Consider the following 18,937-nt stretch of genomic DNA (forward strand, 5'->3'; position numbering starts at 1 on the left):
GTACTCCATGTGCATTCCGTTTCCGTTCCGCAAAAAAAATTGGAACATGTCCTATTATTGTCCGCAATAAGGAAAAGGATAGTACTGTACTATTAGGGGCCAGCTGTTCCGTTCCGCAAAATACGGAATGCACGTGGAGGTCATCCATATTTTCTGTCGATCCGTTTTTTGTGGACCGCAAAATACATACGGTCGTGTGCAAGAGGCCTAACATATTTCTTGTCAGTTAACTACTGACAGTATAATGCACTGTACTAGAAAAGTAGTACAGTATATTATGTAAGCGATCAAAGACTTATAGTGGGACAAATAAGTGGTAGAAATAACATTTTACGTTAAAAAAATCCCAATTTAAAAGTTTTAAATGGAACAAAATTTTAAAAATAAAATGCTCTTCACATATTTGGTATCAACGCATCCATAAAGACCTGAACAATACAGTTATCACATTATTTATCCTGCACATTTAACATGAAAAAAATTAAATAAAAAATAAATCAATGCTAAAACTGCTGATTCTTGCTAATTTGCCACGTACAAAAGGAATAAAAAGCAATAAAAATGTCTTATGTACCCCAAAATACTAAAAATGGAAGCTACACGTCAACCCACAATAATTTAACCCTAAAATAGCTCTGTCAAAAGAGAAAAGTTATACAGTAGGTCTTGAATTATCATGATGCAAAAGCATTTTATTTGTAAAAAAAAAAAGGGGGGGTTTTATTAACCATATTTATTTGGTCTTTTTCAAGTGTAAAAAGAACTCCTGCATTCCAAATGTCTTAATCAGGATACAAAGTGGATTTTGTTCATATGCGGCTGCACATGTGATGTTTCGGTCCCAATCAGCCCCATATGAATAAAGTACGCTTTGCATCCTGAATAATCAAACTGGATGAATGGGGTTGTAAACCTAGTGGTACAAGCTATTTATTTATTATTATTTGGTATTAATGTTATCATACTGACCCAACGTGAACGTAGAAAAAAAATTAAAAGGACAATGGCCGAAGTTTTTTTTTCCTATCCCCTCCAGAAAGAGTTAATAAAAGTTAATCAGTGAGTTATGTGTACTGTGACACAGTGAAGGGAATGGTATGTTCCTCCCAGCGTGTGCTGCTAGGCTGATTTGCAGCCAGGTGGGGTCAAATATCGGACTGGATTTTAATTGCCGGTCCTGGTTTTTGGCAGCACCTGGCTGTTCTTAAATAGGCAGCTGGGCTCAGCAGTAGGATCTCTGTGTTTGGGATCTGAGGCTTGGTGTCAGGTTGGAGGGCTGAGACCCATGGGCCAAGGAAACAGGCCCCCTAAAGGCTGACGGGGGCTGCTGGAGGCAGAACTGACATCAAGGTGACTTGTCTTATATTAACTTTCCAATTTGTGTGAAGTAACACCAAGATGTACTTTCCATTGTGTATGAAGTAAACACCAAGACTGCGAAGTAATGCATTGTTTTATGCATTTGCCTCGTGTGAATAAACACTGAAGGTTTGCGTCTTTTGTCTTTGCCTCTGTACTGAGTCCGCTCACCCTATCTACCAGAGCGAAACCCCACAATTGGTGGAGGATGCGGGCAAGCACAGTGAGGCAGGCGTGATCGCCGAAGTATTATTTTTTCATTTTTGCTCCGGGCACAGTTGTATGTCTTGCATTAAGCCCGCTGAATTTCAGCCCGTGACCCTTGACAAAATGGAGGCTAACCAGCAGCAGCGAGAAACCAACCTGCAACAATGGGAGGCTAACAGACAGCAGTAAGAAACAAACCAGCTGCTGTTACAACACCTGATGGCTATACAGACGGCATGATGTCCGGGAAGCGGTCTGTGTGGCGATCCCCAAGATGACACCCTTAGATGATGTCAAAACCTACCTGGCGATGTACGAGAAGGTGGCCACAAGGGAGAAACTACTCCGAGACCAGTGGGCTGCGGTCGTCGCTCCTTTCCTAGCAACCCGATTCTCAGCGGGTGTATTTTGACTTGCCGGACGATCAAGTGGCCGACTACTAGAAAGTAAAGGGTGAGATTCTGGCAAGAAAAGGGTGAATGTGTTGGTTCGGGCCCAGCGGGTACATCAGTGGGGGTTTAACCTGGCTGAGCCCGCAAGACCCCAGTATTATGACTTATTTCACCTCTTGCAAAAGTGGCTACAGCCTAATGTGCTGAGTCCCATGGCTATGCTGGATCGACTATTAGCTGATATGTCCTAGAGGGCTTTGCCACCCCCGCTCCAGCATTGGATCGGCCACGTGTCTCCTGGCAATGCTCTGGAGATGGTTTAACACTATGAGGCTACTAAGAATCTAAAGGGGGGTTCTTTTGGGAGGGTGTCAGTCAAACCCCGGGAATCTCCACCCCAGGCCCGGAGATTTGAGCCGATGAAACCCACCCGGGATGTACCCACTATGGGCTTGGCTCCGTTAGTCTGCTGGCAGTGTCAGGAGCCTGGTCATGTAAGAGCTGACTGTCCTCATCAGGTTGAGTCCATGGGCACTAATTGTGGTTACCATCAGTCGCTATATGCCAGGAAACTGTGTGCCACTTGTGCCAGGTGGAAGTGGGAGACACTCAAGCGGAGGCGCTGCTGGACTCCGGGGAGCCTGTTGACCCTAGTAATGGCTATCCTAGTGTCCACTGAGTATACTGGCCAGAAAGTCTGGGTGATGTGCATCCATTGAGATTTAAAAGACTACCCCACTGCGCTGGTATCTTTAGCCACTGTAGCTGGCAAGTGGACCCACGAGATGGAGAGTCGCAACAAACTCATAATAGGGAGAAATTTTCCGGGCTTCCCGGCCCTATGGCCGGTTGTGAGAGTTACTGATACCCGTGGTCAGGGGTAAACCCAGGAGATTGGCCTTGTTCAGGACGAAGGCCAGAACCCTGGGAACCTGAGGCCAAAGGGCCAGCAGTAGGGGTGACCGTCACTTTGGTGGAAGAGAGAGAGCCAACCCTGCTGAGTATGATGGTGGGAGACGTGGAGGACTTGCCACCGGGTCCTGATTTGGCAGACCTCAATGTCTCCGGGGAAAATTTTGGTACAGCACAACACCAGGACCCAACCCTATCCCGAACCACAACAATCTGGGGCCGAGTCGATGTTTCTCCGCTTTATGGTTCATCAGAATATGCTGTATCGGGTAAACCAGCTGCAGGGTGAACATATTGAATAGTTGTTGGTGCCCCAGTCTTATCGCAAACTCGTGTTAGAATTAGCCCACCAACATGTTCTTGGGGTTCATCTGGGAATGCAGAAAACACAGGACTGGATATTACAACGGTTTTACTGGCCCAGTGTGTTTAGAGAGGTGGACGAATTTAGCAAGTCTTGCCCGACCTGCCCAACAACTAGCCCCCAGCACCTTTTCTGCAACCCCTTAGTACCTCTCCCGATCATTGAGGTACCGTTTGAGCGAATCGCTATGGACCTCATAGGTCCAGTACCGAAGTCCGCTAGAGGACACTAACACATCTTGGTTGTCCTAGATTACGCCACTCGGTATCCGGAGGCGGAGCCACTGCGACATACATCGGCCAAACTTATAGCTAAAGAGTTAATAGAGATGTTTTCCCGAGTGGGGCTACCTAAGTAGGTTCTGACTGACCAGGGGACCCCTTTTATGTCCAAGGTCATGAGGGAACTCTGTAAGTTGCTGCACATCAAACAGCTACGGATGTCCATTTATCATCTGCAAACTGGTGGTGTCTAAGGATGGGAAGGACTGGGTCCTCCTTTTGCCCTATCTTATGTTCGCAGTGCGAGAGTTGACTCTACTGGGCTACGGTGGCCGCGCCATTGACAGGGCTCTTAAAGAGACGCAAGTCAGTGATGGTTCGCTGGGATGATCAGGCGGAAGAGGCTTTTTCTGCTTTGAAGTCGGCCCTGTGCGGGTCCCCGGTTTTGGTGACGCCCGACTTCAAAAAAGGAAATTTATTGTACAGATCGATGCCTCCAAAGTAGGCCTCGGTGCTGTACTGTCTCAGGAAGTCAACGGGGAGGAGCATCCTCAGCCGTAAGCTCACCCCAGGTACAGTATAGTGGAGAGAGAGTGCCTGGCTATCAAGTGGGCACTCGAGTCTCTCCGTTATTATTTGTTGGGGAGAAAATTCCGCCTGATAACCAATCACTCCCCTCTCAAGTGGATGAGCCAGGCCAAAGACAGAATTGCCTGGGTCACCAGATGGTTCCTTTCCCTACAGAACTTTAAATTTACAGTGGAACACAGGGCAGGCCGGTTGCAGGGAAACACGGATGCCCTGTCCCGAGTACATTGTCTGGTGAGTGTTCACCCCCTCAGGGTTAAAGGGATTCTGTCACCAAGTTTTGGGCTATAGAGATGCGGACATGCACGGCTAGATCGCCGCTAGCATGTCCGCAATATACCTGTCCTATAGGGCTATGTGCTTTTATTTTCTTTAAAAAAGGATTTTAGAGATATGTAAATTAGTCTTGTAGGTGTCCAAAGGGCTATATGAACCTTCCTGGTGCCCAGCCACTCCCACCTGTGAAGGAGTCCAGCACCGTCTATGTCCTCCGAATCTCCTCCTTTCATCAACGATAGATTACCGTAATCTCGCGATGTGTGAGCTCGCGCATGCGCAGTTCTTTCCCTGAGGCTGATGCCAGCACAGGGAAGGAACACTATACCAGCACATCGCGAGATTACGGCAATCTATTGTTGATGAAAGGAGGAGATTCGGAGGACATAGGCGGTGCTGGGCTCTTTCACAGGCGGGCATGGCTGGACACCAGGAAGGTTCGTACAGCCCCTTGGACACTTACAAGACTAATTTACATATCTCTAAAATCCTTTTTTAAAGAAAATAAAAGCACATAGCCCTATAGGACAGGTATATTGCGGACATGCTAGCGGCGATCTAGCCTTGCATGTCCGCATCTCTATAGCCCAAAACTTGGTGATCGAATCCCTTTAAACAAAGGGGGGGTATGTGACACAGTGAGGGGAATGGTCTAGGAAAACAGGTATTTCCCTCCCAGCATGTGCTGCTGGGCTGATTTGCAGCCAGGTGGGGTCAAATACCGGACTGGATTTTAATTGCCAGTCCTGTTTTTTGGCAGCACCTGGCTGTCATTAAATAGGCAGCTGGGCTCAGCAGCAGGATCTCTGTGTTGGGATCTGAGGCTTGGTGCCAGTTTGTAGGACGGAGACCCATGGGCCGAGGAAACAGGCCCCCTAAAGCCTGCTGTGGACTGCTAGAGGCAGAACTGACATCAAGGTGACTTGTCTTATATGAACTTTCCAATTTGTGTGAAGTAAACACCAAGACTGCAAAGTAACGCATTGTTTTGTGCATTTGCCTCAAGTGTGAATAAACACTGAATTTTGAGCGAAACCCCACAGTACCTATAAAATGGTGCCATTAAAAACTTGTCCCACAAAAAGTTACATTGATGGAGAAATTAAAAAGTTATATCTCTTGGAATGTGCCAATAAAAAAATTGCTTGGTCACTAGGGTCAAATTAGTTATTATATAAAAATCATTTATCACCTATCCATGGGACAGATAGAGCGCTGTCTGCATCAGCCCGCATCAGTCCCTTAGTCCCCTTTCTGAAAGGTTTGTTCCCCCTGTCTCTCCATCAGGCCCCCATGCTGCAGTGACAGGGGGGGGGGGGGGGGCGATGGCTGCCATGGCCTCGCAAAAGCCTTGGGGGTCTACCATTTACGGAAGCATATGAGACCTAGGCTTTGTCTTATAGGCACACTGTCACAGTGTAATGCTGACAGTCAATCTAGTACAATACAGCATGTATTGTACTACATTGAAACAGGGATCAGACCCTGAAATGTTGAAATCCGTGGACTGGGACATGTTACTCCTTCCTTTCTGCAACCTGCCATGTGCCCATACAGCAGTTTACGACCACAACTGCAGAATCAGGGTAATAAAAATTGAGTTTTGTTTGGCTGTAAACCCTTTCTGCCTTACAGGAAAAATGGATTAACCCCTTAGTGACAAGCACATTTTTTTTAAATCACATTCCAAAAACTATTACTTTTTAGTTTTTTAATCAATATACTTGTATGAGGTCTTATTTTTTGCAGGACAAGTTATAGTTTTTAATGCACCATTTTGGATACATGTAATGATTGATTAAAGCAAGCTGTTTAGCTAAAACCCCCTTGGTTTACATCAGTAAAAAGGTGTATTAGTGGTCACTAAGGGGTCAAAATTGAAAATCTGTAAACAAGTGAAATTTTTTACTTTCTGCTCTATTTTCCTTTAATTCTTATGGAGCACCTAAAGGGTTAACACATTTTGTAAACTCGTATTTGAATAATTTGAAGTGTGTAGTTTCTAAAATGGGTGGTTTCCATTATGGAAACCCCAAGTGACCTCATAATTGGTCCTTTAAAAAAGCGGTTTTGGAAATTTTCTTAAAATTTTTCGAAATTGCATCTAAAAGGGCTGTTTCACACGAGCGGATGCAGTGCGTGGCATCCGCTCCGTGAAAGAGTGCCAAGACCCGCTACGGACAGCAGAGACACGGAGCACTAACATGACTGATAATGCTCCGTGCCTCTCTGTGACCTCTTTACTACGAAATCACGGTGACAACTTTATCTCACTGTGATTTTGTAGTAAAGAGATCACAGAGAGGCACGGAGCATTATCAGTCATGTTACCGCTCCGTGCCTCTGCAGTCTGCATCGGGTCTTGGCACTCTTTCACGGAGCGGATGTCACGCACGGCATCCGCTCGTGTGAAACAGCCCTAAGACTTCTAACGTTCTAAAAAAAACTAAAATGATGCCAACATAAAATAGACATATGGGAAAAATGCTTAAGAGCAGAGCAATTGAAATTTTCAAAATTGAATATTTTTACAAAACTTTGGTATATTTGGGATTGTGGGATTGTTTTTTAATATAAATAAAGGTGAAATATATTGACTCAAATTTACCACTGTCATGAAGTATGATGTGTTATTATGAGAAGACAATCTCAGAGTGGCTTGAATAAGTAAGAGTTGTGCTTCTTCTAGGGCAGTGGTGGCGAACCTATGGCACGGGTGCCAGAGGCGTCACTCAGAGCCCTCTATGTGGGCATCCGCACCCTGGTAAAAGTCTATGGTGTACCAAGACTTTTCCTGGCATTCATCAGCGCAGGGTACGCTATGAACAGCACAGGCAGCGCATTAAATGTAGGCAGGCTATTATAGCTAAATGATAAAGTACATGGAAGATATACTATATTGGACTGTAGCATTCAGGTAAAATTGTCGTGTTGGCACTTTGCAATAAATAAGTGGGTTTTTGGTTGCATTTTGGGCACTCAGCCTCTAAAATGTTCGCCATCACTGTTCTAGGGCTTCTCAGGGTGCCTTCCTCTCCAGTAACTGTGGCGAGAGGAGAGATGAGGAGGCAGCTGCCAGCTAGGAAATGCTTTATTACTTCACTCTACAGTGGTAGAGCCTCATCCTACTAGAAATAGTGTCAAAAGTGCTAAGTGTAGCAGAGCTAAGAAACTGCAGTTTAGGTGTGTCCTACATCCAGCAGGAAAAAGCAAAGCAGCGTGATGAAGGTAGATAGAAGCATTTTTCTTCAACAATATATATTGCAAAGTTTCTTATATCCACCTGTACTATTCATTTATGGAAAGTTGTTTTATAACTGGAGGTATGCTTTAAGAAAATGAGCTGGAAACTAACAGATAAAGCAAGTCCTTCCAAATAGTAGTCAGAAATAGCGGCTGGACGCTGTAGATCAGGGTCCTGTACAGTACGCACAATGAACCTTAATGAAAAATAAAATGGAGGAGCCCTCACTTGGCTCTCAAAGGATCGACTTATCCTGGCACAAGTAATAAGCGAAGCAGTACAGAACATGTAGTACCGCACTGCACTTTAGAAAGGCTAGTGCACTTACTGTAAGGGAAATAATGCTAGTTGGCTATATTTTCCAGGCCATCACACATGCCAGTGGTTGGTGCTGTAGACAGGTCCTTATTAGTACAGGGTATTACTCTGAATGGCTAGGTGAGATACCTTAGAAACAAGGAGTGGAAGGAAAGCAAGCACATAGGACAAAGAAGGGGTTGTCGAGGTTAAATTAAAACTCCAGGGACAGAATTAAGTGTGTTCAAATAACACAACTATTTTCACCTGCCACTACCAGTGTCACAGTCTTGTCCTGCTCCAGTAACCTCATCTTCCTGGTTGCTTCAGTGACCTCCTATACACACCAGGTCACCATGCAGCCAATCACTGACTTCAGCCGGATAAGGCACGTCACTGCTGAAGCCTGTGATTGGCTGCAGTGCTGACTGGGTGTGTACTTCACCCAGAAATACAACACAGACAGTGAGGACCAGAGCATGGTGCAGGATGCGTCTGGGGAGAGAAGAGGTGAGTTTTACTTCATTTGTTATTTTAGCATTTATGGGGTCATTTATTAAACTGGTGTAATGTAAAACTGGCTTAGTTGCCCATATCAACCAATCAGATTCCACCTTTTACTTTTCACAGCTCCTTTGGAAAATGTAAGGTGGAATCTGGTTGCTATGGGCAACTAAGCCAGTTCTACCTTTGATAAATGACCCCATTAGCATTTACTGTTGATCCCAGAATTCTAATTTGATAACTCCCTTTAGGACAGCTATAAGGAGTCTAGCTGTATTATTTGCTGTACAGTAGAGAGCAGGAGCCTCATGAATGATTCAAATATGAAAGGGGATGGGCAGAAATTCAGCACCCTTATATGATACTGTCATTGGTTAACCTATTAGTGACCATCAGTATGCCTTTTTACAGCGGTCACTAATGAGTAGCCAATAGTGACCACGCCATCTATTATTTTATTCAGTATGGCAGCCAGGGGCCTAATGAAGGCGTGTACTGAGTGATTGCTAATCAGTATAAGCCATACAGTATATTATAGACGTGATCAGAAGATCACATGTCAAAGTCCCTTGTGGGTCTAATAAATAAAAAATAAAACATAAAAAAAAATACTCTTTTCTTTATTGAAAAAATGCTAATATATAAAATCCCCTACACCTATTTAGTATTGCGACGTCTGTAACGCCACCCACTACACAAGTATCACATAATTTATCCCGCATGGGGAACGTCCTTAAAAATGGAAGAAAAAAAATACGAAAATGAAAAAAATTGTTTGGGCATAAAGGCCCAAATCAGGCTGATCACTAAAGGGTTTTAAAAACCTTCATAATCGCAGTGAAGCGAGAACACTGAAGAGCACATGGCAGTGGGTTTTTAATGAAGTATAACTAGTGGATTGGGGTTCCTTGCACTATTCTGCCCAAACCATGCATACAAAGCCTTTTTTGTAGGAAGTCTGTTGACTTGATAATTTGCCATATTAATAAGCAGGCGTATTAATAGTTTTTTTTTATTACAGGATTTGAGGGATGCTCAATGGTTCCTACCATCTACCCACTGGAGACACTTCACAACGCATTATCTCTCAAACAAGTCAGCGAGTTCCTAACAGACATATGTAAAAAGTTTGCCGAGGCTCATTCAAGAGGATCAGCAGGTATAGTACATTTACCTTATTATTGGATATTTTTTCAGGAGGGGATGCTCATGGTGTAAAGATTGAGTCTGGAGGGGCTGCCCTGAATAAAGCAGCTGCGGTGCCATATTTCATACATGTTCTGCATGGTGCTGCATCGGAGCCCTGGTATAACAAGTCATCACAAGGGCTTCTCAACAAAAACTGAACAAAACATCTAACAAAAGCGACATAATAAGTCTATTACAACCCTGTCAATGCATTTCTTAAGATTGTCTGGAAGCAGCCAGCTTGTTAAAAAGTGGGCAAGTGGTGAGCAAGATGGATTCGCTGTACATTTGAGTGCAGATTCCATACAGCTCATCTGCAGCAATCCACACAGTACAATACATGTGGATAGGGTTTTCAAAATCTCAATCATACATAGTGGAAAAATTTCACACGGAAATCTAAATATGTTGCAAAATTTTGGCTGTGTAAGAAAAAAAAAGAAAAAAAAATTTGACTAAATATGTCTTTTCCTAACTCATTTGGTGGGCTATTCTATCAGAATACATTGGGTAATCTATATCAGATCAGTAGGGTCCAACACCCTGGACCTCGTCTGATCAGCTGTAACCTTGTAGCTCTGGTGCCGGAAGTACACGAATCTGCAGCACTGCTCAAATTCATTTCAAAATAGACCTAACCAGGCTAAAACTGTGTCTTTATGGCCTCCATCAGGTCTGTATTTTTCTGGAATATTTTTTGTGGAGTTAAATAGTGTAGAAGAATATGCCGTTTTTATACAATAGTATACATTAAAAAAGTATATTTTTTATTTTACTAGAGACTCATTCCCCCTGTACCCCACTGTAGAGGTATACATCACAGTTTTTGGTTAGAGGTATCTATGTTGGGAAATCCTCCTGATGCCTACTTCCAAAGTAAGCTCCGAGCATGATGCAAACAGCCCAAGATGTTTCATAGGTCATAGTTATCAGTGAAACACTGAGATCTTACTATATACAGAGTGGTCAACCTCATATCCAAGATTTATGAGATTTCACAATAATATCTGCTCAGAGTTCTATTTCTGTAACAGTCGAATAATTGCTACTATTTACTCCTTTATACCAGCAGGATGTGACTCCATGATGAATCAGTCTGCTGCAGGAGATGTCTATCTGCCACACAGGATTCTCTCGTCATCTTCACTTCCTTTACGACACCGCTCAGAGCGTCCTCCTTGGTGTAAGTACTTTTTGTGCATATGTTACTATATCAAAATTAAGTGGACGTGTGAGATGTATAGAATCTGCATGTAGTATTGCTATGAAACACTAGATTAAGCTTAAAAGGGTTTTCTGGATTTTTATGCTGAGGATAGGTCATTAGTATCTGATCAGTGGGGGTTCAACACCCAGGACCCCCGCGATTAGCTGAGAAGGCACTGGCCGCCATAGCCTTTTCCGTGCTTACCAAGCACAGAGCTGTACATTGTCCAGTGTCTGTGGTTAATATCATGCTCAGCCCCATTTACCGATGAATGTGTCGTCACTGGCCTAGGAAAAGCTGTGAGAAGGCCGCAGAGCTCAGAGGAGTGCTGGTGTCTTCTCAAACAGACGATCAGATACTTAAATAGCTAAAATGACAATGAAAGGAGAAGTTATCATTATGGGAGATTTCAATCTTCCAGATATAAACTGGAAAAACAAAATAGCAAGTTCTACCAGGAGTACAGATATTCTAAATTCCCTACTGGGGTTATCCCTACAACAAATGGTTGAGGAGCCAACCCGGAGGGAGGCCATTTTGGATTTGATATTCACAAATGGGGATTCGGTATATGATGTCATTGTCGGCGAAACCTTGGGATCTAGTGATTACCAGTCAGTGTGGTTTAATATAAGAACTGTGAAAGAGCCCCACCACACAAAAACAAAAGTTTTAGATTTTAGAAAAACAGACTTTTCAAAAATGAAATTAGTCATAAATGAGTCCTTATCAGACTGGAACGGATTACATGGAGTCCAGGAGAAATGGGACTACTTAAAAGGTGCATTATTGAAGGCAACAGAAAATTGCATTAGACTTGTCAGTAAAAGCAAAAAAAGGAAGAGACCACTGTGGTACTCAGCAGAAGTGGCCCAAATCATTAAAAATAAAAAGCTAGCATTTTGTAATTATAAAAAAAAACAGAGCAATGAAGATAAGGAAATCTACAAGATTAGGCAGAAAGAGGCCAAGCAAGTTATAAGAACTTCTAAAGCTCAGACAGAAGAAAAACTAGCTCAGTCTATGAAAAAAGGGGATAAGACATTCTTCAGATATATAAATGAAAAAAGGAAATTAAAACAAGGAATAACTAAATTAAAAATAAAGGACGGAAGGTATGTAGAAGAGAATAAAGGGCTAGCCGACTGCCTTAATGAATACTTCTGTTCAGTTTTTACAAAAGAAAAAGAAGGAGAAGGACCTCCACTAGAAAGGATGACTATTAAATCGTTTGATGCATGTGTCTTTACAGAGGAAGATGTTCTAAGTTTGCTGTCTAAAGTGAAGACAAATAAGTCACAGGGGCCTGATGAGATACACCCAAAATTATTAAAAGAGCTTAGTGGTGAGCTGGCAAAACCGTTAACAGATTTATTTAACCAATCATTAGTAACAGGAGTCGTCCCGGAAGATTGGAAATTGGCAAATGTCGTGCCCATTCACAAGAAAGGTAGTAAGGAGGAATCGAGCAACTATAGACCAGTGAGTCTGACATCAATAGTAGGCAAATTAATGGAAACCCTATTAAAGGATAGGATTGTGGAACATCTAAAATCCCATGGATTGCAAGATGAAAAACAGCATGGGTTTACTTCAGGGAGATCATGTCAAACAAATCTTATAGATTTTTTTGACTGGGTGACTAAAATAATAGACGGTGGAGGTGCAGTAGACATCGCATATCTAGATTTTAGTAAGGCTTTTGACACTGTCCCACATAGAAGACTTATCAATAAACTGCAGTCATTGAGCATGGACTCCCATATTGTTGAGTGGATTAGGCAGTGGCTGAGTGACAGACAACAGAGGGTTGTAGTCAATGGAGAATATTCAAAACAAGGTCATGTTACCAGTGGGATTCCACAGGGATCTGTACTGGGACCAATTTTGTTTAATATCTTCATAAGTGATATTGCAAAAGGCCTCGATGGTAAGGTTTGTCTTTTTGCTGATGACACAAAGATATGTAACAGGGTTGATGTTCCTGGAGGGAAACGCCAAATGGAAAAGGATTTAGGAAAACTAGAAGAATGGTCAGAACTCTGGCAACTGAAATTTAATGTGGATAAGTGCAAGATAATGCACCTGGGGCATAAAAACCCAAGGGCAGAATATAGAATATTTGACACAGTCCTGACCTCAGTATCTGAGGAAAGGGATTTAGGAGTAATTATTTCAGAAGACTTAAAGGTGGGAAGACAATGTAATAAAGCAGCACGAAATGCCAGCAGAATGCTTGGATGTATAGGGAGAGGTATAAGCAGTAGAAAGAGTGAAGTGCTTATGCCGCTGTACAGATCACTGGTGAGACCTCACTTGGAGTATTGTGCGCAGTACTGGAGGCCATATCTCCAGAAGGATATAGATACTCTAGAGAGAGTTCAGAGAAGAGCTACTAAACTGGTCCATGGATTGCAGGATAAAACTTACCAGGAAAGGTTAAAAGACCTTAATATGTATAGCTTGGAAGAAAGAAGAGACCGAGGGGATATGATAGAAACTTTTAAATACATAAAGGGAATCAACTCGGTAAAGGAGGAGAGCATATTTAAAAGAAGAAAAATTACCACAAGAGGACACAGTTTTAAATTAGAGGGGCAAAGGTTTAAAAGTAATATAAGGAAGTATTACTTTACTGAGAGAGTACTGGATGCATGGAATAGCCTTCCTGCAGAAGTGGTAGCGGCAAATACAGTGAAGGAGTTTAAGCATGCATGGGATAGGCATAAGGCTATCCTTCATATAAGATAGGGCCAGGGACTATTCATAGGATTCAGATATATTGGGCAGACTAGATGGGCCAAATGGTTCTTATCTGCCGACACATTCTATGATGACCTGTCCTGAGGCTAGGTCACCAATATTAAAATCTCCAAAAAAAACTTTTTTTATTCATTGTTATCCTTTTTCAGTCTATTGTGGCAATTGGTGGCATGGTGGATATAGATTTTTATGTATGTTATTGTAGTTTTGTTATGTGACATGTTGTTATGGAGGACCTCTTGGTGGATGCTGTAGTTTTGGAACCTATATTGACTTCAAATATTTCTCTGTGTAAAACTGTACATCTAATACTTTATACTTTTTGCAATTTAATGTGTGCACATCTAAAGGCCTTCATACACATTCATTAGCTGTTGGACAAACTATTGTTCAGCCAACAACTATCTCTCCTAACTCCCTCCCGACTGCCCCATACACTTTCAGTTCGGGTGAATGTGTATGGTGTTGTCAATGCAGAGAGATAAGAGCCCCTACCAGACACTTCTAAAGGCAGCATATCTCCTGGGAGAACAAAAGGATCGGGAATAAAATATTCATTCTGCCTGAACCCTTTTTTCCCCCCTCCGCCCCCGACATCATCTGTTGAGGGAGGGTCTAAAGCTCCTTCTACACATTAGACTATTGTCTGAACCCACGACTCTAATGTGTATGGAGGCCTATAGGGCTCTTTCACATCTGTGACTTTCTGTTCTTCTGATTGATCAGAAGAATAATACAAATTTAGAAAAATGAATCCATGTTTGAATGTGTGCTCTAGAGCATCCATTATGCTCAGTTAGTGTTCGCTCTATCATGTATCCGCAATTTTTTCTTTCCCCGCAAAAATGACAGAAAGGACCTTTCTTTTTTCCCCACGTGAAAGTCAATGGATGATGGGTACAAACAGAATATATGTTCTGTTGGCATGCATCATTCGATCTATTTATCAAGTCAGTTTTTTTCCTACTTCTGCTCTTCTCATGGATCAGAAGAATGGAAAGCTCAACGCAGATGTGAAAGGACCCTTACAGTTTACTTTTTACTACTTGTAGAGTACTGTTATGAGTTTCAGTTAATAATATCAATAAATGGTAACGCATACCTTGTATTGTCTTTAACAGATAGCAGTGGTCCATCCAGCACTGTGTCAAGTGCAGGACCTTCATCTCCCACCAATATGGACCTTTCAGCACGTTTTAACTTTAATGAAAAGACACTTAACGAAGAGCAAGGAAGAAAGGTGAATCTTGACAATGAAGATTTAGTCAGCAATCATAACACACCTCCAGCTGAAGAACCTCTGAAGAATGACCCCTTGTGTCTGTCACTACTGCCTCTTTGTGACATGCCAACAGCATCACAGCCTTGTGTGGAAGATGAGGCTCCTTCTGAAACAGAACCAGCAGGTGAAGACTCACTTCCAAATGAAGATCCTATAGCTGCTACGACTTCTACAATATGGAACAGGGACACTGATCGTCAAGTACTTCAGCAGACGGCGTTAAATGAGCAACTGTTAACGGAGCTATCCATACACGCAAAGGAAACCTCACTTTAAATAATAGATTAATGGGATCAGTCCCAATGTGGTTCAAACAGTAGAGACAATTTCCCGTCAGAAAAATAACTGACTTGAGACATTTTAATATTTCATAGTTCTTCATGGGGTCAATAAATGTAATGGGTGCCTAATACGCCCACAAAGGACATACTGTATGTGCTTGAAGAACCACCTGGATTAGCTTCTGCTGTTTGGTTGTAGAGAATCGACCAATGTAATTTCTAAGCTGCTAGAGAATGATTTTTACAGAGTGTAAGATTCTGCTGCTGGCTTCAGCCTTCAACCACTGATTTACCATCCTGTGGTCCAATGCCTTGGACTTTAACTGAACATGTTAAACTCTGGACTGCTAGCAACACATACAGTTGGATAAAACCTGTTTAGTTACACTCTGCATTACAAATGTTTGCAGTCTAATGTGGCTGGTTTCTTTACGTGAACAGTTTGGACTTTTGCTTGGTATTAGCACCAGTAGAAATCTTCTGACAGCAGAGTAACTCGCATGTAGAAATCTGATGATTGTGAACTTGTGTGCTATGACATACTGAGGAGCCACTGATCTACATCTTGAGCACCAGCTTATAACATGCTCACATTGAGGAGATGTTTTGCGATGATGACTTCCTGACTACTCTTGTAGTGAATGAAGATCTTTCATTCATTCATTTATTTATTAACCTTTATTTTTGTATTCATCTATATTCCTTTCTTTTCCCTACACACTGACCTATACGTCCTAGCAATGCTGGTAATGATGGTATGTTCATATCATTCAGCATTGCAGAATAAACTGAAGCGAAGTGTAATACAGGATTGTTTGGATTGTCTGCGATTTGATGTTGATGGCCTATCCTCAGGGTAGGTCAGCAATATCTGGTCAGTCGGAGTCCGACTCCCGGCACTCCTACCAATCGGCTATTTTAAGAGGCCACGGCACTTTCGTGATCGCTGAGGCTTCCTCACAGCTTACCCATCACAGTTTACACTGTATAGTGACGGTGCTTGGTACTCCTGCTCAGTCCAATTCAGTTGAAAGGGACTGAGCTGTGCCTACGCCATGTGACTAATGAACGGGATGCCATTGGCTTAGGACGAGGCTTCAGCACTCACTGGAGCTCCATGGCCTCTTCAAATAGCTGATCGTCAGGGGTGCCAATGATGGAGGATAGGCCATCAGTATCAAAATCTCAGACAACACCTTTAATTATGGTTTTGAAACTACTGAATGTTGTTAGTTCTTTCAAAAACTTCAATCTCTGGAGGACTGTGTTAATGGTATTGTACCATGTTATTAAGTACAGTACTCGGATACTCTTCTTGTGAACACTTGCCAGACACCTTGAAATTGAAATTAATTTTGTGGAGTTTGGTGTCAGTACCTTGAAGGATTTATGACTGAAAAATGTCTGCACTGAGCTATTACGTCATACACTATTTGCATTCTACGCTCTTGTGGTATGACTGGTTGTGCCAGAGAGAAGATAGCTAAAAAGTTATTTTTGAATGTGTATGTTAGGGTCTACATCCAATGGCTGACTTGCATTCATTCTGCCTACTTTGGTAGACTGTATGTAGAATATACTGCCGAGAGTCCCTTTTTTTGGACAGACAGAGATTTATACTAAAGCAGCTAGAGCATTTACGGCTTTGTATTTTATATATTGGTTGGACTTTACAGGGTGCATTTGAGTCCTGATTAATACTTGAAAATAACTACTGGGCAAGAATGTTTTCTTGCATATGGTTCACAGTCCACTTATCGAACAAAAGTTTAGGTGCCAAAAGTTTATAATATTAATAATACTGTCTACTTTCTCAAGTATTGCTAGGAAAGTAAAGAAAATCTGCTAGTACTGTATAATAAAGGAATAACAACCTGCAGCTTTATACGAGACATTGGACAGACTTACTAGAATGCATCCTGTGCTGTTATACTTGTCCGTAGATTATGGCTACCGGTTTTGATGTACAGTCATTTGGTTTTATAAACATACAGGAATATTTTTAATGCATTTAAAGCATTCTTAAATTTTTTTTGTTACCTTGTTAAAATAAATTTTAAAGAATGACTGCTAATTTATTGTAAAAACTAAAAATATAAAAATAAAAGTTAATAATGATAAACTTTAAATAAAACCGGAAGCCCTAATTGTAGATGAGAAATAGTTTATCAGATTAGTTGAAGAGAAAATGCTATTTTTAAACAAATCTATTACAATTTAAATGAATAAATCTATATTATATGTGTGTTTATGTAAAAACAGTTGTCCAGTGTATTTCTCCATACTGTCTGGACCATGTTACCACTGTGCTGAGTACAGGAAGTTTGTGTCTGCTTTAACCCTCTGTGTTTGGGATCCATAGGTGTTATGTATGGCTGCTCGGGCTTTGTACACATTGTAGATCTATTTTGTGCGTGAGTATGCTGTAATTTGTCACTTTATGTTGTGATTATGTCTATCATTGTTTTGCTGCAGTATGTGTAAGTTATACAGTACATGCGTTTTCTGTGCTGGCGATACACAATAGGCTTCTTTATTTGAAGGGATATACAATTTAGGAAACAAGGGAATACGTGTTGTACTTTCTTTATGTCCTATTTACAGTGGAACATCTGTTGTTTTAGTTAACATACATAGTGTGCAGAAAAAATGCATTCGAAGATATGAGGGAAATTGCGAAAAAATCCAATCTGATTAGAAACAATCCATCCAATGCTTATATTTGGGACTTTGTTCACACATTGTAGGCAAAGTTCCTGCCACTATTCAGGTTTGGGCTACTTTAACACTTGTTTTTGCCTGATACGGCATGGATCAGCAAAAACGCTTCCATTACTGATAATACAACCAACTGCGTCCTTGATGAACGGATCCGGTTGTATTATCTTTAACATAGCAATGATGGATCCGTCATGAACAGCATTGAAAGTCAATGGGGACGGATCCCTTTTCTGTTGTGTCTGAGAAAACGGATCCGTCCCCATTGACTTGCATTGTGGGTCATGCCGGATCCATTTTGATCCGCATCCCAGTACAAGCTGCAGTTTGCTCTCCAGTCTGGGAACACAACCAAATGGAACGGAATGCTTTTTGGTGCACTCCGTTCTGTACAGTTATGTTTTGTCCCCATTGACAATGAATGGGGACAAAACGGAAGCATTTTTCTCCGGTATTGAGATCCTATGACAGATCTCAATACTAGAAAATGTAAACGCAAGTGTTAAAGTAGCCGAAGAGCTCTAGTTATGATGATGGTCTGACCTGTATAAAAGGAAGGGTAATCGGGACACAGGCACATAATGACGTCCAGAAAATTAGTATTTCAGGTGAAAGAAAAATACAGATTTTTTAAAAGAAAATTCGGCATTTCTTCTTTTTCCATATTTTTACACAATGTACTTGTGAAAATAAATTGGAAATAATTCTTTCAACCTGGACCATCCATAGAAGAAGTAATGCAAACCACAATTTACTGTAATATATAGTCTTAAGAATGTGTTTTGGTCATATACTTACTGTCACCTAAAAACTGCCAGGAAGTGCCCGCTCTACTTTAGTATACTTAGATCTAGCAGTTGGCCTCCTTGTTCAAGTTTCATTTTTTGGGTCGTTATAGGGGAACTTCAAAGGCTATAGACACCTTTTGGGGAGGACATTTTTGTATTGCTTCATACTTAATTTAAATGGGTAGAGAGAGAGAGGCCTACAGATCAAGCAGATAGCTTGTGAATTACACCAGTAGTATCATTATGATGCAATAAAAAAGTTATGCATAGCCCTTGATATTGATGGCCTAACTTTAGGATGAGATTGGTGAGGTTCCGACTCCCTACAGCCCTACCGATAAGGTGT

At 41.7% G+C, this 18,937-nt stretch overlaps 1 protein-coding gene across 10 annotated transcripts in view; it reads left to right on the plus strand.

The window, feature by feature from the left end:
- PPIP5K1 (diphosphoinositol pentakisphosphate kinase 1) overlaps window positions 1–17,986 on the plus strand; it is a 254,458-nt gene extending 236,472 nt beyond the window's left edge. For 9 of the 10 annotated variants that reach the window (XM_044279548.1, XM_044279550.1, XM_044279549.1 and 6 more), the window contains 3 exons: window positions 9,386–9,523; window positions 10,622–10,735; window positions 14,644–17,986. In XM_044279548.1, the coding sequence (XP_044135483.1) occupies window positions 9,386–9,523; window positions 10,622–10,735; window positions 14,644–15,080 (689 nt within the window). In that variant the 3' untranslated portion in view covers window positions 15,081–17,986. The remainder of the gene's footprint in view (window positions 1–9,385; window positions 9,524–10,621; window positions 10,736–14,643) is intronic. The other variant, XM_044279551.1, reaches the window with a different exon arrangement.
- Window positions 17,987–18,937: the final 951 nt, after the last annotated feature.

The sequence above is a fragment of the Bufo gargarizans genome, chromosome 2 (assembly GCF_014858855.1).
Source record: "Bufo gargarizans isolate SCDJY-AF-19 chromosome 2, ASM1485885v1, whole genome shotgun sequence".
Lineage (NCBI taxonomy): Eukaryota > Metazoa > Chordata > Amphibia > Anura > Bufonidae > Bufo > Bufo gargarizans.